Source organism: Echinops telfairi, unplaced genomic scaffold (genome assembly GCF_000313985.2).
Source record: "Echinops telfairi isolate 266 unplaced genomic scaffold, ASM31398v2 ScPeMD7_4;HRSCAF=17, whole genome shotgun sequence".
NCBI classification, from domain to species: Eukaryota; Metazoa; Chordata; class Mammalia; order Afrosoricida; family Tenrecidae; genus Echinops; species Echinops telfairi.
Window position 1 is genome coordinate 52111814 of NW_022103900.1, and position 23661 is coordinate 52135474.

General features: G+C 38.6%; 1 protein-coding gene across 1 annotated transcript in view; it reads left to right on the forward strand.

Annotated features, from left to right (window-relative positions):
* ZRANB3 (zinc finger RANBP2-type containing 3) overlaps nucleotides 1-23661 on the forward strand; it is a 259543-nt gene that overhangs the window by 119116 nt on the left and 116766 nt on the right. Inside the window, exons 4-6 of the mRNA XM_030887987.2 lie at nucleotides 1679-1857; nucleotides 2550-2781; nucleotides 8232-8317. Of these exons, the coding sequence (XP_030743847.1) occupies nucleotides 1679-1857; nucleotides 2550-2781; nucleotides 8232-8317 (497 nt within the window). The remainder of the gene's footprint in view (nucleotides 1-1678; nucleotides 1858-2549; nucleotides 2782-8231; nucleotides 8318-23661) is intronic.

Consider the following 23661-nt stretch of genomic DNA (forward strand, 5'->3'; position numbering starts at 1 on the left):
CTGAGCTTGATGGCCGCTTGATTACCTTCAAGCCTTTATGACGCCAGACGCTATACTTTTTGATAGCCATGCATATGGTAAGATTTTTTAATGGAGTATTTGGACTTGGGGCTGAAAACTCACTGCCATCGAACAAGTCAATACCAACTCATAGTGCCAGCGTAGAAATGTTTTTGTGGGTTTTTGAGACTAACTCATTATAGGAGTAGAAAACCTCATCTTTCTCCAGCAAAGTGGCTGGTAGCTTCAAACTTCTGACCTTGAAGTTAGCGGCCCAACTCATAATTACTATACAACCTGTTACAAAGTGATGGCCAAGAAAGATGAAAGAATAAAAACTGATGAACGCTGCCTTGTGTAGGTGAATTCACTAGAGATTCATAGATTCATTATTTCCAATAATGTCGAGTTTGCCAGATTTTCAGTATAGCTAACCAAGCTCAATCCAAATCTGTCATGTAAACTCTGGTGACAATTTAATAACTTGCATTGAGAAATGATGTGCTCTTCCTCACCAATATGGTTCTACTGTCAGGACTGACCCTAACTTAGAAAAGCTGAGTTCTGGGCACAATTTGTAAACAAGAAGGTAATTGTATGGGACTATTTCTTCCTAGACAGAAAAATTTAAAAACAAAACAAAAAAAACAAACGCATTTAACTTGAAGTGTTTTGCTGACAATTTTAACCAAGAGGGAATGAAGGGTTTCTGTATAAAATGAGGCTTTCTGGGGAGAACAGGGCAGGCTCTCAACCATAACTGGAATGGCTTCATCAAACAGGGAAAGGAGAGACTGGTTTGGTTTATATGGTGATTCGTGAGGGTGGGCATGGGGTGGGGTAGGGGCCTCTATTGAAGGCTCTCACTTCTCAGATTGGACTTACTGCCTTCAAATCAGTGCTGACTCATAGTGACCCTCTGTGGGTTTCCAAGAGCATAACTGATTACAGAAGTGGAAAGCCCAGTCTTTCTCACAGCTCTCCTAGTGGTTTTGAAACGCTGATCATGGGGATCGCAGCCCAATGGGTAATCACTACAACATCAGTGCTCCATTAGGTTGGACTTAATTGGTTTGAAATTCCCACAGTTGCCAAAGGAGCTTTCCTATCAGCTTTACCAGATTTAAAGCAGAGGAGCAGGGGAACTGCTGAGGCTAGAAAAACTGCTAGCAGCCAAGCAGCGCAAGTGGAATGGACTCTATCATCCATTCCATCTGTAGCTTTCCTTTGTATTCAGCACATCTACTCCTTAGCTAGACTAATCCTGTTGTGAGTTGTGCTTACAATTTCCTGGTTTGGGAACATTTTTCCCTTCCTTAAGTTGATTATTTTTTAATGGACCCATAATGGTTTGAATTAAATGCTATGGTTCTGCCAAAAGTCAGAAACTATTAATAATACACATGCACCTTTATAAACAACTAGTATCTATGAAATTAGTACAACTAAATATTTAAATCTGGGCCCATTTTGCTTATGTCCAATTGAAAATGGTTTCAAAGTAACATAGTAGTTTGCTTTTAATTGTGATCACAATCTTGAACAGTTTATGAACTTGGTAATTGATTTTTCTATATATGCTACAAAATTACCTTGCTAATAATATCAATTTTTATTTTTAAATGAATGCTTTTTTTTCCAAAATATTTCAGCCTTTTTATTTTGTTTTGTTATCTAGATGGGTCTAGGAAAGACAATTCAGGCAATTGCAATTGCTTACTTTTATAAAGAAGAATGGCCTGTTTTAATAGTGGTCCCATCATCTCTGAGGTACCCTTGGACAGAAGAAATAGAAAAATGGATTCCAGAGCTAGGTCCAGAAGAAATCATTGTTATTCAAAATAAAACTGATGTTGGGTAAGAACAACTTTTTAATTCTAAATATAAAAAGTCCTCTTTGTGCCCATTGTGTGTATTTAGAATATACTTGTATATTCATATCATCAAAAATCATAATTTAGAATGATTGTGAAGAATTGTATATTACATTTTTAATAACAGTTACTTTTTAAGAATTTATCTAAAACTCAAATTATTCAATTTAATAAATTCTTTGACGATAAAGTTTGAAAGAAAAGAAAAAGTATTATACTTTAAAACATGTATGTTATTTATTAACTTTGTATGTACTGTAAATATACTTAAGAACTATTGGATCATTAAAAGTAAATTTTTCTTGAAAATATTTGTGATTTTTTTAAAAGATTTTTAAAAAAATTCATTATTATATAGCAATAGCAGTACATCAGTGGACTGGTGACACAGTGGTTAAAGTGCTCAGCTGCTAACCAATAGGTTGTTAATTAAAACCTACCAGCTGCTGTGTGGGAAACCATTGTGGCAGTTTGCATCTGTAAAGATCTACAGCCCTGGAAGCCCAAGGGAGCAATTCTGTTCAGCCTAATAAAGGTCTCCATGACTCAAAATCCACTATTTGGCAGTGGATTTGATTTGCGCTTAGTAGTATCATGTTTTGTTTTTCCTGCATCCTATATATTCCCATTAAAGTTATGCAACATGTGATAAGTACGGGGATTTTCCTTTTCTAGGAGAATAGCGACCTGCAAAGTGGCCATTCTGGGTTATGGCCTTTTAACTACAGATGCTGAGAGTTTGATAGATGCACTAAATAATCAGAACTTCAAAGTGGTTATAGTGGATGAATCACACTACATGAAGTCCCGAAATGCATCCCGCAGCAAGATTTTATTACCGTTGGTGCAGAAAGCCAGACGAGCCATTCTGCTTACAGGAACTCCAGCCCTGGGAAGGCCTGAAGAGGTATTACAGTCCTGATAACTTGGGGTGGGGAGCTGAGTGGAGTGGAGAGGGGCAATAAGGGCAAGGTGCTTACATTAATCACTTGCTTTGTAGTTTGTAATTTCAAATTAGATATCTTAAATGCCACAAGAAGACAGGAAATTTTTTTAACAGTTTATTAGGACATAATCCATATGTCATACAATTGAATAGCTCATTCATATCAAGAAGAGTTGTACAATCATTACTACAATCCATTCAAGAACATTTTCTTTTTTCTTGTACTCTTTGTTATTAGCTCCCCCACCCCACCCTCCGGCCATACCCCCAATAAACCATTAATTCAGTTACTGTTTCTATAGATTCACCCATTTTGGATTTCATATGCCAAAAAACATTTTTTTAAGAGGCAAAGAAATAAAAAATAGAAATAACTTTAGCTGAAAAGAAAGCAGAAATTTTTTTTAAATAGAGCAACATTTTATCTGTCTATCTATTTATTTATTTATTTATCTATCTATTTTTTTATTAAACGGTCATTTTATTGGGGGCTCTTACTACTCGTAAAACAATCCACTCATCAATTGTATCAAGCATATTTGTACCTATGTTGCCATCATTTTTCTCCCCCCACCCTCATGACCCCTTGATAAATTATAAATTATTATTATTTTTATATCTTAAACCGATCACCGTTTCCCTTCCCCCATGGTTTCTGTTGTTTGTCCCCTGGAAGGGGAGAGGGTGTTAAGTGTCGATCATTGCGATTGGTTAAAATAGAGCAATTTTAAAATGGATCAAAAGGGAGATCAAATGACACAGTGTTAAATTTTAACCTGACTACATCTGCCATAAGCCACTTTCCAATGTACTCCGCATGATAACAAGGCAATTCACATCCCTAGTCTGTGTTCAGAGGGAATTCACCAGAGGCTTAATCTAGGTGTACTTCCCTTTCTCTCTTTTTTTTTTAAACAGCTTTTAAATAGGTCAAAAGGAGAGTTCAAATGAGATGTTACATTTTAAGCTAACTAGATTTACTACAATACTCTGTGTCTAATAACGGTTATTGTTCACATCCCATGAATGGGGTCAGAGGGCATTCACTAGAGGCTTAATCTGTGTGTGAACCCTACAAATAGAATTGGGGCTTCCACTGTCATCCATAGCCTTCTGCAAGCCAGATGTTCACAATTTAAGTTCTGATAGCATTCCCTTCTTTACATTTGGATTATATTATTTGCAGTCTTTCAATCACACAAGCTGGTGTGCTTCTTCATGTGGACTCAGTTGATGCCTCACTTAGATGGCTGCTTGTTTAAAGAAAAGTCTTTAAGACCCCAGATGCTATTATTTACAGCCAGGGACCATCTAGTTTCTTCACCACACTTTGCTGTAGCACCTATATCTTCAGTGATCTCTTCTTGAGGGGGAGTATCAAATAATGCTATGTAACAAGAACAATTTATTTTTAGATTGAGACTAGAATTAACTGCAAGCCCAAGATCCATTCATACATCTATGGCTTATGTGTCTTTGGTTCACCTTAGAGACTTCATTATCATCTTGGACTCAGATCTCTTGCTTTAAGGGTGCCCAAAGAATGATAGGCTGGGACTACCATATGCTTACTATTTTAATGCCCTCCTTGCTTTATTGTGACATGTATTGATCTGGTAGGCATGATTCTGCCACTTTCAGTGAATATTATTGGAAGTTTTGACTTATCATAATCGCCATTGTTTGTGTAAATAGTGGCCATTGACTTAAGAGTTATCTGTACAAGTCAATAATTTATGTATTGTAATTCATAGCCGCGTATACTTGTATAATCTCCTTTCCTAACCTGCATTTTAAATTCTGTATCATTGTGTAAATTAATGACACTATCAATAGAATTACCTTATGCTCCATGGACATGAATGATAATGTTCTCTAACAGAAGGAATTTCTTAACAGCTATTAATTAAATAACTTTTCCTATGACTATTGATATTTATCCACATATAAACCTTAGGAGTGGTTAGAGGTATGTATAATTTCTTTTTGCCTTATATTAAGATTTTTCTATTTAGTAGAAATTTACAGTATTTTTCACATTTATATTCTATGTGTTTCATCTTTATCTTTTCCATTTTACATTGCATATACCTTTTCTATTCTAAAAATAGATCATCTAACAGAAATACAGGTAGATGCGTAGATACATACTAGATATTGATATTATTGATATTAGATGTAAAGATAGATTACGTGTGTGTATACCAAGTTACACAAAGTTCAATTTTGAAACTTGTGGTTGAAGGGGGTTCCAGCCCCCCACCACTAATCGTGGGTTCGATAAGCGCAGTTTTGCAGTTGAGATATATAAATATTATATTAAAGTCATAGAGAGTATGAGAGATAGAAGAGATATTGAAATAATGGAGTCAGACACATTTCATGGTAGCATGCTCACCTCAGCCCTGCTTGGTAGTCCATGTGGAGAGAGGGGGAAGGGAAGGAGGACAAGGGGTAAGGGAACAGGGGAGAGAGGATAGGAAAGGAGAGGGGGAAATCGACCAGAGGCCAAGAGGGGAGACCGGGAGAGAGATATTTAATGCTAACCAAGGCTTTTATATTCTTTGGGGACATGCAAGCCCCCTAATTACAGGTGAAGACATATGTCACAGGAAACGATTGTGCTATAGGTAATACAGTAATGGGAGGAGGGTGATCTCGGGGTATTCACTCAATAGGAAGAGGAGGGATTGGGGGTATACATGTGACAAGATGGGCAGGTCCTAGATTCAGGATGGCAGCCTAACTATGGATGTCACTGAGTTGGTTTGACCTGTTCCCGGGCTCAACTATAGAGACCATTAACAGTAGAGTGTGAACTCCACCTACAGGAACCAAATCAATGGCTGCAAGCCTTTAGAGAGAAGTAGCCCATTGTCCTTAGCAGCAGGGAGCTTGCCTAGTCTGGCAGCTGACTACCTTCAGGGAAGTTTACCATTAGCTGCAGGCAGTGTCCTATTTTGGGGAGATAACTTGGGAGAAATCTTTCTGTTTCCCACAGAAACTGCATAAAAGTTCAGAAACAGCCTATGCAGGTAGTCCTGGGTTACAAATGACTATCAGATAAATTCTTCTGGTCCTTTGATGTTATGTAAATGTGTCCTCACTTTGAAATTATTGAACCAATCTGTACATGCAACAAATTCTTCATCACATTCACCTTAACTTGCTGCACATTCAACTATCAAATCATTGGAAAAGCTTCAAAGTCTTTTCTTGCATTAAAACCCACTGCCATCAAGTCTATTCTGATAAGACTTTCTACTCCCATAAAGAGTCACAGGTCTGGGAAACCTATCTGGGCAGTTCTACCATATCCTTTAGGGGCACTATGAGTCAGAATCAACTTGATGGCAGTGATTTTGGTTTGGCTTCAAGGACAGACTAGAACTGCTCTTTAGGGCTCCAAAATCTAAATCTGTGTGGCAGTAGACAGCCTCATCTTTCTCCAATGGCTTGTGGATTTAAACCACTGACCTTGCAGTTAACAGCCCAATGCTCATCTGAGAGCCCCACATGGCATCCTTTTATTGTGCTAAAAAAGAACCAAACAAACAAGCTTAAAAACACAATTGTAATCAAGTCAATTCTGACTCGTAGCAACCCTATACAGGGTTTTCGAGACCTTAAGTCTTTACTGGAGAGTCAGGCATCTGTTTTGACTCACCTACAAATTCTTCATAAAGTGTTAAAGACACAGAAGGGATCTTGTTCTGTTAGTGACCTGGAGCGATTTCCCTTTCAATGGAAGAGATCAAACACAAGGCTGCTATACAGAGAAGCCCTTTTATTACGCAAGCTTAAGCCAGGGCTCCAGCCCTCAGGTGCTTAACCTTGCACTGTCTTGGGCTAGAACCCCAAACAAAAGAAATTCTTAAGTATATATCTGTGAGGTACATAGGGGCATTCCCAGCCCCCCCTTTTCCCCCTACCCCCATCAGTCCACCAATTGGCTCATTGAGGTAGGTTGGCTATCTGGTCCTTTGTGTGTAGTTCCCAAGCTGGCCGGTTAGTTGTTCGGGCTTTTCTTGCTGCTCCCAGATTGGCTAGCCTCAGTCTCTTGGGTACATCCTACTTTGCACTGCTAGGAAACATGAAACCACAGCCTGCCCAAGATCGCGGTGCCAGTCACGGGGCAATCTGGCTTTACAGTTCATAACCTGGGCACTGCATGTATATCTGTTATCAAGAGAGTGGTTAAATATATTACAGTACATCTATATAGCAATGAATTGCTCTTTAGTATTGAAATAGTGCTTTATTGTTATAATACACTTAGGTAATTTTTAAAAAACCAAATGAAAATAGATATACACCCTCTCCTCTTAGCCACTTGGATAGGTTCCAAAGACTAGGTTGTTATTTGAAAATCAGCATTATGTGAAAGTGTAAGATGACTACATCACTATATATAATTGCCAAATGTCATTCTTAAATAATTGCCAAAGTACTGAGACTCATGACCCAGTCAAATTGACACCTAAATTTAACCATCACAGCCAGTGTTACACTGACCTTTTACCTGTGTGTTTTCCACTGCCACCTGTATGTCATTAATGCACCAAGTAGTTGGATTATATATATTACTATTGAAAAATGTCAGATAACAATATTGTAAGTAAAGAGGCTTATGTGTACCTTTAAGCGTCTACAACATGCTTTATAATTGTGGAATAGTATGTGTAATATGAACAAGGAGACTTCAAAGAGTCCATTAGGAAATGGAGTTGAAACTTTTAAATCTTCATATTGTTAGGGAACTGGAGCAATTACCCTTTCAATAGAAGGAGATCAAGCACAAGGCTGCAATTACAGAAGAGGTTTTATTATGCTAGCTTAAGCCAGGACTCAAGGCCTCAGGTGCTTTACTGTGTGCACCATCTTGGACAAGAGCCCCCAAAAAAGAAATCCCAAAGTATTTATTTACAGGTATACGTAAAGGGGTGTTCCCAGCCCCTCCTTCCCGTCAATCCACTGATTGGCTCATTTGAGGTAGGTTGGCAGTCTGGTCCTTTGTGTAGTTCCCACGCTGGCTGTGTGGTCCTCCCCTCCGAGGTTGGGTTCGCTGTGTCGTTCCGGGTTGGCTAGCCTCAGTCTCTGGGTACGTCCTACTTTGCACTGCTAGGAAACATGAAACCACAGCCTGCCCAAGATCCTGGAGCCAGTCACACGGGCAATTTGGCTTTACAACATGTTTAATATGAATGTATGCATATGATTATATAGGCATAGAAAATGTACATACATACATAGAACAATTCTGAAAAATAAGATGACAGCAATTGGAAGTAGTGGGGCATTGAGGAAGAAGAAATTTTTCTATTTTAGTATTTTATTAACTAATTTTCTCAAAGCAGTACTAGTTTACTTGAAAACATCATAACATATTAAGAGCACTTGTTTTGTTACAGCTTTTCATGCAGATTGAAGCTCTTTTTCCACAAAGATTTGGAACATGGACAGACTATTCCAAAAGATACTGTAATGCACATATGAGGTAAGATAAATTATTTTCTGTAAGCTTTTATGCCACATATTCACTGTAAACATTAGGCTTTATTAGTCATTCTTTGATCCAGTGTTTCTCAAACTTATGGTAGCTATGAGATAATTTCTTGAAATACATTCTTTTGTGGCCAAGTTATTTGTAAAGTAAATGAAAAAATTAAATATGTAGATAATGCCAAAATTTTTCTGTTTTTATTTTTATCCACTTCAATTTTTGAAATTGCTGGATTTTTATTTAGATAAAATGTACATTGAGCAAAAATGAAAGTGTCCCTTCAATTCCTATTCCTCTGTCATTTACCTGTCTTCCCTGGTAACCAATTTTGGCAGTTTCTTACGTGTCATTCTGCAGATACTCTGTGTCTAAAAGAATACATGTAATTAACTACATATAGCATTATTTCATTTTTGCATGTGTAGTAACATAATCTATACATGCAACAGTTTACTTTCTTCATCTAATATGTATTAGAGAACCTTCATATCAATTATTGAAAGAACTTAGACACCTTTTTTTTTAAAACGTTTTGTTGGGAACTCTTAGCGATATTTTAACATTCCATGGTTTAATCACATCAAGCAGTATTGTGCAATTGTTAGTACAATCAGTTTCAAAACATTCTTTTTTCTTGTACTCTGAGATAGTTTACTGTGCCAGCCTGGCCGATAAACACAAGTGGGATTAACTGACGGGCAGAGAGATAAATGGCTTGGTGAGCCTTGCCTTTCTTGTCTCTCGCTGCCTTGCTTGTTCTGTGCCTCAATTTAAAGGCTACACTACCTGTGGGATGCCTAGCCTGTGGACTGTGTCGCTGTAAGTTGAGGTCCCTTACATCTGTGGAGCTGGGGACTGGCGGTTGATGACCTGGCTGACAGTTGGTGACCTGCCTTGCGGTTGGCTGCTGTGCTGAGATAGCCTAGCTCTCTCTCATTATAAAGGAAGATCTGGCAGCAGACTAGACTTGAAGGACTGCTAGTGTCTCTCAACTCTCTCATGGGAGTGAGTTGCACTGAGCCATTTGTAGTAGTTTATAATTTAACTGTTAATTTCTTGTATTATATATCTATCTGTATATAATTTAACAGTTCATTTCTTGTGTTAAATATCTAACTCTTTATAAATATATTAAATTATCAGCAATTTGGTTTTATCTCTCTAGAGAACCCTGTCTAACACAGACTCCTTGATATCATCTCCCTTTATCCCCTCCCTTCCCCACACTACCCCCTAGGAACCTCTTTTTTCCCGTATAACAGTTTTCTTGTGTGTGTGCCACATCGTACATAATCCAATATATACACATACAATTCTGTTATTCAATTCCATCGAGTGGAGTTATTCAATCATCAATTTGGTCAGCTTTCCTTCCCCACTACCCCTTCCTATACCCTCAGGGAACTATTATTCCTGATACTGTTTCTGAAGTTATCTATCTTGACATCTATGTAGCGAACCATCTTATTATACAAATGAACATACACAGATATAATATACTCAACGAGGTAAAACAAATAAAAACCATAATAGTAAGAGGAGAAAGTATTACAGAACTAGAGGATAGTTATGTGGTTCATCAGTGCCAGACCCCACCCTGGAGTTGTCATCTCTTCCATATGGCCCTTCTGAGAGGGAATGTCTAATTATCTTGCAGGTGGATTTGGAGTCTCCACTACATTCACATCCCTTCACATATATTTGTTTGCTTGTTTTTGAACTTCTGATACCTCTTCCCATCAACACCTCGTGATCACACAGGCTGGTATGCTTCCTCCATGTGGGCTTTGTTGCGTACCTGCTAGATGGCCACTTGTTTATCTTCAATCCTTTAAGACCCCAGATGCTATATCTTTTGATAGCCGGACATCATCAGCTTTCTTCACCACCTTTGCTTATGCACTTATTTTGCCTTCAGTGACCATAGATACCTTTTTAAATGCTGCATAGTATTTCACTTTATGGGTAAAATATCTCTTCAGGTTATTAATAGATGTTTGTTTGTAGAATATAGCTATTGCTTCCAATGCAGGAATCAGTATAATTGCATTTGTTGAAAGGTAATGATTAACAACTGAGGCATCTGGAGCTAAACCACCTCTGCCATCAAGTCAATGCTGACTCATAGCAACCATGTCTGAGTTTCTGAGACTGTACTGTTTACGGCAGTAGAAAGCACAGTCTTTCTCCTGAGGAGCTGCTGGTGCCTCCCAGCTGTGGACCATATGGATTGCAGACCAACGCATAACCATGACACCACCAGGGCTCCTATTGACTACTTGGTAGATCATTTTAGGCAAGCAATTCTACCTTTCTATATGTCAAATTTTCTTTAGTTTTGTTAATTTTGCCTGCCTCTGAGAACACTCAATAATTGTTAACTATTTTAATATCATGTCATACTCATGAAATTAAATCTTAAGACTTGTAGAAATAAAATTGCTGGGTAAGAGGACAAGTATTAAAATTTTTCCAAATTTATTCTCTACAGAACTTATATCAACTTATATTCCTACTAGCAGCCCAAATAGTATCTGCTTTCCCTGCACCTTGCCAAGATGTTTTAATAAAAACAATATTTTTGGTTTGTTTTTTTAAATCATTTTATTGGGGGCTCATACAACTCTTATCACAATGCATACATACATCAATTGTATAAAGCACACTTGTATATTCGTTACCCTCATCATTCTCAAAACATTTGCTCTCCATGTAAGCCCCTGGCATCAGCTCCTCATTTTCCCCCCTCCCTTCCCGCTACCCCCTCCCTCATGAACCCTTGATAATTTATAAATTATTATTTTGTCATATCTTACACTGTCCGACATCTCCCTTCACCCACTTTTCTGTTGTCCATCCTCCAGGGAGGAGGTTATATGTAGATCCCTGTAATCGGTTCCCCCTTTCTACCCCACCCTCCCTCCACCCTCCTGGTATCATCACTCTCACCCTTGATCCTGAAGGGGTCATCTGTCCTGGATTTCCTGTGTTTCCAGTTCCTATCGGTACCAGTGTACATCCTTTGGTTTAGCCAGATTTGTAAGGTAGATTTGGGATCATGATAGTGGGGGGGAATAAAAACTACCTTATTCTTGCCAATCTGATTGATATTTTAATACATGAAGCATTTGTCTGATTATATATTATTAAATATAGTTAACATTTTTTCTTACATTAAGAGTTATTTGTATTTCTTTTGCTGTCAATTATCTCTGTCCTTTGTTCTGCTTTCTATTAATTGCCTTTTTTCTTACTGATATACTAGAAATCTTTATATATTATGGAAATTAGCTTGTTGTCTGTGAGTTGCTTGAGTTTTTCCCAGTCTGCCTGGTTTGTTTGTTTGTTGTCTCTCTCTCTTCTTTTTGGTTTCTGTATTTTCCTCACATAATCCCATGTGGTCATGGCGTTCTCACACTATTCAAGGGTACCAGCGTATCGAGATGGAAAGAGTCCTTCTAAATTGTTTGTGTGAAACTAGTTCATTGCTATCAAAATCAAACAAGATAACACCAAAAAAGACATTTGAAAACCATTTCTATCTATCATTGCGGGAAGCTTCAATATTATCGAGTAGATTCCAGGATCTCATAAAAAAGTGCGAGATGGAATTCTTTTCATGACTTAATATGAGGAAATATATGAATATACTTTGATTCTTAGTTCTCATCCAGGAGGTCCCTGCTCATGATAACCATGTGTATAAACGGAAAGAAAGGCAGTTCAATCCAGCACCATCCCATGATTGCTTACAAAGCAGACTGTTGTGATCCACAGAGATTTTTTTTGTTGTTGTTGTTGCACAGAGGTTTTTTAAAGCTGATTTTCAGAATTAGATTATCAGGCCTTTATTCCTAGTTTATCTTAGTCTGACAAGCTGTGCAAACCTATTCAGTATTATTGCAACTTGCGAGCCCCTAGAGAGATGATGGCTCCACTTTAGATGCATTGATCAAGAATACAACCTTTCTCCCTCCTCAAAGGTGAACATTGTCACGGAGTCACCACTGCCCCCACATGAATATAATTAGCCACGTGTATTCCTTTTCTAGGTCTGGTATATACCAAATTACCGCAGACTGGGTCACTTAAAACAAATTAATTTTCTCATGGTTCTGAAAGCTAGAAATCTGTAACTAAGGAGTTGCTTTGCTTTCTCTTCAGGCTCTGTGAAGCAATTCTTCCTATATTTTTTAACTTCTGGTGGTAGCTATCCTTGCCATTATTAGCTGTATTGCTCTGATTTCTGCCTCTTTCTTGTGGCCCTTCCCTCCTGTTCCTGTATCTTCACATAATGACACTGCAGGCAGTGTCATTATGTGAAGATACAGGAACAGGAGGGAAGGGCCACAAAGGGCCCAACCTTGATGAGCTATCCTTGATGAGCTCATCCTATCTAATTAGATTTGCACAGATCTTATTTCCAGATAAGGAGACATGAATTTTTGGGGAACATGCACTAACTCATTAACCCAAGTTAATAATGAGAAGGAAAAACTTATTTCTTCACCCATATATGCTGGAAAATCACTTAGTTAAGCTGTTAATCAATTTAGAGTTTATACCTACAAGTATATATGTTGTGCTGTGTGTGTTCAGGTACAGAAGTCAGGAACACAAACGGAGATGAAAGAAATTCAAAAGTACATGCTTTTATTGATGGAAAGACTTGGTATTATAAATATTTCACTTTTGCTTGCATGGATACATGTAATATATGTAGCAAAAGTTAGACTACTTTTGTTTTAAAACCAGAAATTTTTATCCTACATGTCATAAACAAATGAATAATAAATAGAGCAAGAAAGAATCATCAAGAAAATTATTTATAATAAAGTATTGAAATAAGCAAAAATGAGTCTTTTTGTACCAAGTTGTACCAAGTTCTAGATGAATCAAAATATTTAAGCATTATTTTAAAAAATCATAAGTAATAGTTACATGAGTTCTTTTATAGTTGTAATCAGTAAAATTATAAATAATAGATTTTTTTGGAAACAGTAATGGGAGTAATGATTCCCTGAGGGTCTGGGAAGAGAGTGGGTAAAGGAGTGAAGCGGGAAATGATAGCAATGATGACTATATAACCCCACATGAGGGTAACGAACATCCGAATTTCAGGTGAATGGATACATTGGAAGATAGAAGTTATGGCAAAAAAAACCAATAATAAAAATATATAATGTTTCAGTGGGTGGTAGGGTGGAGATTACAGAGAGCTGATGTCAAGGAGTTCAAGAGGGATGAAAATGATGACAGCAGCAATTGTACAACTATGCTTGATCTAATGGACCTATGGACTGTAATTATATATATAAGAGCTCCTAATAAAATGCTAAAAAAAAAAAGACAATGTAACTTTTCCACAAACTTTTGGAACCCCTTGTAAGCAGACACCCCTGAAATACACTCAGTGTCATAACAAAAAAACACTGTCCTGCTATTTGAAAATGTTTTTTTAATGGAAAGATTATTGTGTCTTAAATTTAGTAAGCTGCATGGTGAAATATGTACTGTGTACATTTTTTTAAAAAGATTAACTCAGAGTAGTAGTTTCAGGGTTCCTCCAACCTTCATGGCTCCAAGAAATTTGGGGTTACTGGGAGTTATTCTGATTTTCATGTCCCCCTGTTGAGTGAACTACTAAGAAAAGAGTTACTAATGTATGTAACCAGCTCTTCAGCATTTATGTTACCACGTCTATGGAAAACAAAATTAGAAAAGCAGTGTGATTTGTTTAATGTGTATTAAGAAATCCAAATTTTTGTAGTTTTGTGACTTGAGATGAGGTGGCTATATATTGGTAAAAAGTTTTAGATTTGTTTTTACGGTACCTGTAGAACTTATTTAATATGCTAAAAATTATTTTTTATAATACACGTAATCCACTTCCATGCTAGTTTGACCAAAGTAATAATGTGTTTGTCTTTACCAAGTGATTTTTCTACACGACATAGAAATCAAAATTATAGTGACACAATTCTACAAATTAATGTTGCTTCAATAGTAGCATCTGTTTTGTTTTGATTTTTGGTAACATCTGCTTTTTGGATTTTTGGGGGATTTTTTTGTCTTTAAGAATCATTATTTCAGACTGGTAATTGAAACATAACTCTCCATGTGATAGTTCCATGGCTTCTCTTGAAGCTCATCTCTAAACCGTTCATCATAAGCATTGGATACATCTTTGACAGAGTCACAACTTTGGGACCCCAATTCACAGAATGTTTTCTTTTTCTTTTTAAAATCATTTTATTGAGGGCTTGTACAACTCTTATCACAATCCTTATATCCATCCATTGTGTCAAGCACATTTGTACATTTGTTATCATCATCACTCTCAAAACATTTGCTTTCTACTTGAGCCCTTGGTATCCGCTCCTTGTTTTTTCCCCTTTCTCCCTGCCCCCCCCATGAACCCTTGATAATTTATAAATTATTATTAATTTGTCATGTCTTACACTGTCTGACATCTCCCTTCACCCACTTTTCTGTTGTACGTCCCCCAGGGAGGGGGTTATATGTAGATCCTTGTAATCAGTTTCCCTTTTCTCCCCCACCTTCCCCTTACCCTCCTGTTATTGCTACTCTCATTATTGGTCCTGAGGGGTTTATCTGTCCTGGATCCCTGTGTTTCCAGTTCTATCTGTACCAGTGTATATCCTCTGATCTAGTGAGATTTGTAAGGTAGAATTGGGATTATGGTAGTGGGGGTGGAAGGAAGCATCAAAGAACTAGAAGAAAGTTCTATGTTTCATTGGTGCTATATTGCATCCTGACTGACTCGTCTTCTCCCCGCAACCCTTCTGTAAGGGGGTGTCCAATTGCCTACAGATGGGCTTTGGGTTTCCACTCCGCACTCTACCTCATTCACAATGATATGATTTTTGTTCTTTGATGCCTGATACCTGATCCCATCAACCCCTCGTGATCTCACAGGCTGGTGTGCTTCTAGGGGCTTTGTTGCTTCTGAGATAGATGGCCGCTTGGTTATCTTTAAGCTTTTCAGACCCCAGACACTATCTTTTGATAGCCAAGCACCATCAGCTTTCTTCACCACATTTGCTTATGTACTTACTTTGTCTTCAGTCAGTGTTGGGAAGGTGAGCATCGTGGAATGCCAGGTTAATAGAACCAAGTGTTCTTGTGTTGAGGGAGTACTTGAGTCGAGGCCCAATGACCATCTGCTACCTTAATACCTATAAATATAAATATAAATACTAAACCTATAAATATATGCACATAGATCTATTTCCTCATTATCAAATATAAATATATTTAAATATATTTATGCCTGTATTTAGACCTCTGTAAATGCCCTTTGCCTCCTAGTTCTTTCATCTATTTCCTTTTACTTTCCTCTTGTCCCACTATCATGTTCAGCCTTCATTTGAGTTTCAGCAATTCCTCGCAGTTACATTGCCCTTGATCAAGCTCTACCAGGCCTCCTACACCCTCCTCACCATCGATTTTGGATCACTTGTTGTTCCCTTGTCCCTGAGTTTGTTAACATCCACTTCTTTTCTCCTGCCTCCTCCTCTCCCACGTCCCCCACAAATCCATGGGTCCCATTTTTTTTCTCCTCCAGATTGTTTATCCCACCTATCTTACTTAGATAGACCTGCAGCGATAATAATATGCACAAAAAACAAGACAGAGCAAAACAAAGCAACAAAAGAAAAGGAAACAAAACACCAACACCAACCAAAAAAAAAAAAAAACAATGACAAAAAAAAGAAGAGCCTGTAAATAGTTCAAGGTCTGTTTGTTGACCTTTAGGAGTGTTTTCCGGTTGAATCTGATGGGGTACCATGCCCTGGCCCCAAAGTCTATTTTTGGTATTCCCTGGGTACTTCATTGCTCTGCTCCCTTTACCCCCCTTAGTGTTTTGCCTCCGTATGGTGGGGTCAGGTGTGGTGGGGTCAGATCAGGTACAATTCACACATTGTGTCTCCAGGGTATTATCTGTTTTTAACACTCGTAGTTACCCACCCTCGGTTCTGCTTCAAAACAGAATAATGATTGAGTTTAGGGAGATAGATAGATAGATAAATAGATAGATAGATAGATAGATAGATAGATAGATAGATAGATAGATAATTCCCCCCCAAAAAAAAGTTCTTGAAAATATTCCATTATCTTTTCATTCGTTTTCCACCAACTTTTTTTAAGCCCCCTCATATATTTATAACTGTAAGGTATATATGTATATTCTTAAAACTTGGTGAAAATGAACTTCCTTTCCTGTTTTGCTGGTGTATTCTGGTCACTCTGATTCAGTTAGCATATGGCATGTTACTGGTCTCAGATTGGTCTTGTTACTGAACTACTTGAGGGAAGGGCTTTTTTCCCAAGCTTGCTCTTAAGCTGGGCATGAACAAGGAAATATGTTGTCCCATTTGCTGCTATCATTTCTCCTATGACCATATGGGTGGGTTGTCAGGCTAAGCAGAGGGCCCTCTCTGGACAGTTGGAATCAACCTGGGCTTCAGCCAATCAGCAACCTGCCCGCCCTATGACTTCCTGTTATGTCTGATAGAAGTTTCCTTTATATTTTCACTGTCTTGGTTCAGATAACTAGTTCCTTGCAGACCAAAGTCAGGGTTACAGACATAGTATTCCTAAATAATCGTTTGTTGACATTGTAAGCTATTTCCTCTCTTTGGAAATGATAGCAAAGAAAAGTATAGTATCGGGCAGTCCATCATAATTTTTATGGATTATCAATGCTACAAAGTTTGCATAACATAAACATATTGACAGAAATCACTTTTTGGTAAATAGGAAAACAAGAGTGACCAGTGACCATTTTCTTTTTGGGGTTTTCTCAGTAGGGCTTGCCATTTTACAACAAAAATGTATGCCTGTCTATTTATTACTTCTTAATGCAAGCACTATTTTTTAAAAAAATTCATGAAATGCTAGATGATTGTAGAGGTTGTGTTATATTTTCTGTTTTCTAGAGAAAGTCATTTCAGGATTGTTATCATGTTTTCCAAAAGGCATTTTCCTCCAGGTTCCATTTCAAAAGTTTTATGTTATTCAGTTATTTGTTTGCCCTGAAAAGACTGTAGATTTCGATTCAGTTCAAGGCATGTCCTGCCATTTTAACTTGGTCTGTGGAATAGGGTATGTTTCCCATTAATGCATTGATTCTGTGAAGGTGCTATTTTCTCATCATAAATTTTCAGAATGCAAATTGTGGTTAGCTATTCAGTTCTAGGCCCAGACTTTATATTTTAAATGTCAAGAATGTATTCAAAATAAAGTCAAGCCTGAGCTGGAAAATATATCACTTTGCATTTATGAAGTTTGTTGCATGCTCTAGTGATGTATTGCGGTACGTACCACATGGTCAGCAGTTCGAATTCACCAGCCATTCCATGAGAGAAAACTGTGACTATCTACCTCTGTAAATATTTATAGTCTTAAAAACCCAAAGGAGCAATTTTCTGTCCTAGAACATCGGTATGAATAAGAATCGACTTTATGGAAGTGAGTTTGGGTTTTTTGAAAGTGAGAGCAAACAGAAGTGTGTTTACATCCTGGATCTATAAAAGAATGGATACCTTGACATTCCTTTCACTTCAGTTCCTTTCCCTAGAGGACCCTCTCTGTGCACAAGGTATATTGTAAACATGACGTTATACTCTGCTGTGTTGTCTCCTCCATTGTATTATGTTACTGGAAGTTCACCAAAGTGTCTGGGGTGGCAGGAGGGTGAGGGATTGTGCATCTCGTGACTGAGAAATGAAAGGGACAGATGCTTGATCAGAGAAATGGAAAGGGGCTAACTACAGGCTTGATGGAAGCAAAAATGGTTTGTAGTTCTGCTAAATGAGATAGCACAATTCATGTGTCAGAATTGTTAGGCAGTCCAGAGCATCCAGCTGAGATTGGCTGCTTTAGATTTATGGTGGAACCAGTCTGCCCTGAAGTGCAATTTCATTAGCAACACCCAGGAAACTGCTTCCAGGCTTGCTAAAGGATTATAGTGGATTTGCCCAAGATTAGTTGTTCTAGTCTCCCCTCCACCCCACCCTCCCACCCCCTACACACACCCCTCATCTCCCCAAAGCAACTTTTGATGCTCGGACTGTCGGACAGGGCAATGAATGTAAGCTATAATGATAAGAAAATTAAATTACAGACTCAGAAACCAAAATGACATAAGGAAGGAGAAGACAGAAGGATATCAGATATGGAGAAAGTGGTGCAGTCAGGTGGCTGAAAGACCCTGATAAAATTATCAAGATACGGTTGGTATAATCGGAAAAGTGGGCTAGAAGGAAGAGGGTTGCAGAGTGAAATGTATGATGTCAGCAAAAGGCACAACTGTTTTTTAGGGCTGGGTTGTGGCCATGGGAATGCAGTGGAAAGAGTAGATTGAAGGTCATTGGAGAACAAGGTTTGCAAAGAACTGAAAGCGAATGAAAAGTCCTATGTTAAGAAGCATATTAACAAATGGCAGCATATCTGTTAGAGGTTGACCAGGAACATGAGGGGACCTCACATTCAGCTCCACAAGTGCCTCATATTATAGAGCGGATCTTTAAATCTTTAAAGGTCTGTCATATTTCAAAGAAAGAATTAGTTTTTTGTCTTTGTGGCCCCACAGGACAAGGCGAGTATCAGTAATAGCTTTTCCCAGGAAGATATATTTGGACCTAATTGGAATAAGAACTTTTAAAATCTGCTTATATAGTAGAACTATAAAAGTAAAAAGGAAAGGAAACACAAAATCCTACTTCAATAAAAAAAAAAAAATAGTGTCCACCCTGCTGTAATGCTTAAGTCTTTAAACCCCCGCCCCCCCAGAAAAAAACAAAAAACCAAAACCCTCAGTAAATCAACCATCAAGTTGATTCCAACTCAAAGCTATGCCGCAGGACATAGAACTGCCCCGTGGGCTTCTGAAACGAAGACTCTATGGAGTTCTAAAAAGCCTCATTGTTCTCCTGAGGAGCAGCTGGTTGTTTCAAACTGCTAATGTTATAGTTAGCAGCCCAACACACAAACCCACTGTGCACTTAGCTGATAGGTTGGAGGTTCAAACTCACCCAGTGGCATCATGGAAGAAAAAAGTAGCCATCTGCTGAAAAATTAGCCATTGAAAACTGTACAGAGTTCAGCTCTAACATGCATAGGGTCAGCATGGGCCAGAATCGACTCAGTGGCAACTAGGCATACAAACCCACTGCCATCGAGTCGATGTCAACTCAGAGCAGCCCTGTGGGACAGAGTACAGCTGGCCTGTGGATTTCCAAGACTAACTCTTTATAGGAGTAGAAAGCTCAATCTTTCATCTAAGAAGTAGTTGGTGGTTTTAACTTGTATCTCAAAGTGTTCACTTAGTATCACCCCATGCTCTAAGGTTATCTTTACAAGTTTTTAGTCCTGCTTTTCTCTATAGAAAGGTGGTTTGTTATTGTTAGAAAAATGAATCATATGTATTTTAGCAAATTAAACATAAAAGACTTCCAGTTTTGTTGGATTACCTTTCCTTAGAATTAGCAAGTAATATCATTAATATCACATGCAAGTAAAATTGGTTGAAGATAATTCAAAAACAGTTGCAACAGTATATCAGCAGAAGCTGCCAGCAGTCAAGCTAGATCCAGAGGAGGGTGTGCCATGAGAGATTGCATTCCTCAGTTCTAAAAGCATAGAAGAATAGAAAGATATTTACCTGTGTTTTATTGACTATACCAAGGTATTGTCAAGAATGGGAACTCCAGAACACTTCATTGTGCTAGTGTGGAACCTAGAAAAAGATCATCAGGCAGTTGTTCCAGCAGAGTACGTGGATAGTAAATGATTTAAAATCAGTAAAGGTGTGTGTTGGGGTTGTATATGTTCACCATACTAATTCAATCTGTATGCTGAACAAATAATCTGAGACACTGGACTATATAAAGTAGAACCTGACATAGGGATTGGAGGACGATTCATTAACACCTGCCATGTGCCAATGAGGAGCCTGGAAGCCCCTGTGTGCAGCCCTGGATATAATTTGGACTGCTAACCACAGGTCAGCTATTTAAAACCACCAGAAGTTCTGCAGAGAAAGATGAGCCTTTCTGCTCCCGTTAAGATTTACAGCCTCAGAAACCCACTGGGGCAGTTCTGCTCTGTCTTACAGGCTCCCTATGAGTGGAAAACATCTCAATGGCAGTGAGTATGGTTTGATTTTTATGCAGATGAAAAGAGCCCTGGTGGCATAGTGGGTTATGCATTGGGCTGCTAATCCCAAGGTGGACACTTTGAGCCCATCAGTTGATCTTGCCAGCTGCTCCCAGGGAGAACAGTGAGGCTTCAGCCACCTCAGGGAACAATCCTACTTTGCCCTATAGGATCTTTAGGGGTCAGAATCATCTCCATGGTGAGGAAGGAGACGGTAGGAGGAGGGAATATGCAGATAACACCATATTGCTTGCTGAAAATGAAGAGGGCTAAAAAGACTTTAAAAAAAACCCAAAATAAAACTACTCACAGCTGGATCAGTAAATAACATCATGATAAATAGAGAAAAGATTGAAGTTGCAAGATTTCAATCACATACACAATCAAAACTCATGGAAACAGCAGTTAAGAAATCAAACGACACATTGTGTTGGGCAAATCTGCACAAGACATCTTTACAGTGTTGAAGAGGAAAGATGTCACTTTGAGTACTATGGTACACCTAACAAACCAGTCTTTTCAGTTGCCTCATACACATGTGAAAGCTGGACAATGAATAAGGAAGACTGTGCCAGTTACATAATTACTGTCAACTTGAGGAAGGGGTGGAGTCTAGCCTGTTAATGATGATTAATTAATTAATTAGCTTGATGACCTCATTTGGAGGTGTGACGGAGAAAAATAACTCACTGGAGTTCAGACACACTCTCTCTGCTTCGTCTCCTGTGACATTCCTGTTGACAAGCCAAATGGAGCTATACTGATGGAAGCAGAGCCCTGGAACTGGAAGAGCCACATGGAGACTTACACCAGTGCTAAGATGCTTCCACCACCACTGGACTCCACAAGACTTTCCACCCACTGGCCTGTAATCTTCATACATTCAGCGTCATTGCATTAGTCTGAAGAGGAACTTGTAGACTGGTATCGGACATATGGGCTAATTTTGGACTTATGGACTTGATCTGGACCGGGCTGGGATGGGATGTTTTCTTAATATGCAATATCCAATACTCTTTGATATAAAGTTCTCTCCTATACACATGAGTCTCCCTCAATTTGTTTCTCTAGTCAACCAAGACTAACAAGAAGAATTGATACGTTTGCATTATGGTATTGGTGAAGAATATTGAAATAACCACAGACTGCCAAGAAGAAACAAAGTTACTTAGAAGATATACAGTCAGAATGCTCTTAGAAGCAAGGATGGATGGCAAGACATTAGGAGGGAACAGTCCCTAGAGAAGGACATCATTCTTGGTAAAGTGAAGGGCCAGTAGAAAGAGGAAGGCCCGCAATGAGAAGAATTGACCTAGTGGCTGCAGTTATGTGTAGACTTAAAACTTTAAACCATCATAAGAATAGCACAGGACCAGGCAGTGTTTTTTTCCCCCTGTAGTATGCAGGGTCTCATGATTCAGAAAAAACTCAATGGCACCTATCAGCAACATATTTTCATGAAGCTTTGGTGGCACAGTGATTAAGCATTTGACAGCTGAACTGAATGAAACATTGGTGGCCTGAATCCACAGTGACTTACCGGAAGAAAGCTGTGACAATGTGCTTCTGTAAAGGATACAGCACTAAACATCCTATTGGCAGTTCTACTCTGTCTTACAGTATTGCTGAGCTGGAATTGACTTAACAGCTCACAGCACAGCATGTTCTGAAAATTTTCCCTCTAGATAAATTCTCTGCTTAGGTACCAGATAGATAGACAAATAAATAGAGCAATTCTATATAATTTATTTAAACAAGGCCCTATTAAACATTATTTTCTGTAGCATGCCTTTTTATTGGTATTTTTAGAATGCCTTCCATTTTATATGGTAGGTTGGTATGCTGGTTTCATTTTCTTTGTCAATCAGTAAAAAACATCATTTTTACTGCCTGCGTGTATTTAGCAGCCCTAGTGGAACTGCAGTGGCACCTGCCCTATAGTCTTACCGTGAGTCGGCATCAACTTGATGGCAGTGAGTTTCGTTTCCTTACCCATTGCTAGTACCCCTGGTGGTATGGTAGTTACTTGTTGGCTGCTGACCACAAGGTCAGCAGTTTGGAACCACCAGCCACTCCTCAGAAAAAAGACAGGGTTTTCTACTGTAAAGAGTTACAGTCTCGGAAACCCACAGGGGCAGTTCTACGCTGTCCTGTAGGGTCACTATGAGTTGAAATGGACTCAATGGCAGTGAGTCTAGTTGTGTTCACTACCCCTTTTCTTCCCTTATTTTTCAAATTCCAGTATTTGAATTATTTGGTTAGCATAGTGCCTATGTTTATATTATTAAGCAATAATAAGGCTAAATAAATAAATGTTCTCTAATCAAGAAGTTGACTATTCCATTATTCATCAACTTTTTTTCTTAAAATTTAAGCATTACTCATTTTTTTCCACCATCTGCTTAAGTTTCTATATAATTGTCACTTTTTTCACTTAAAGACTCCAACAGAGTTGCCAACCTGCAGCAAGTCTTAGAAACACTCTCACACCTGGATCATCTTTCTTTGCTCCTCCCTGGAGAGCTCACTCCCACAGCCGGCCGCCCGCCCAGCTGCTCTGCTGCAGGCTGAGAGGGTGATCTCTGGGCATGCTGCACCACTGCCATCCCGTTCTCTTTTCCATTCCCATCTCTGCTACAGTTTCAAACTGCTCAGTTTTTGACTTTGGATTCTTTCTATTTCTCCTTTTTAACACTTTTGGAGGGTAAATTTTTATTTATAAGCACATTGGCTTACCAGGCCTTGAGGACAATGATCCCAATTAGAGCAGCCAGTCCACAGAGAGGACCACATGGCCAGCCCCACTATGAGACATCACGCCCCTCACTGACCCATGTCCCTGCAGTGGATAGCACCAGAGACACAGTGTAGGAATTGCACCCAATCTGATCCCGCCACACCAAGGCAAAGCACTGGGGGAGTGCAGCAGAACAGCAAGGGAATGGAGCAGCAAGGTCCCCAGGGAATGCTGAAGGTGGACTTTGGGGGCAGGGCATGGTGCCCCAACAGACTGGACTGTGAAACACTCCTAAAGGCCAACAAACAATCATTGAACTAACTACAAGCTTTTCTTTCTTGTTGTGTTTTGTTTCTTGTCATTGGTTTGTTGTTGTTTTGTTGTATATTGTTGGTAGATAAAGACATGTACATATGCA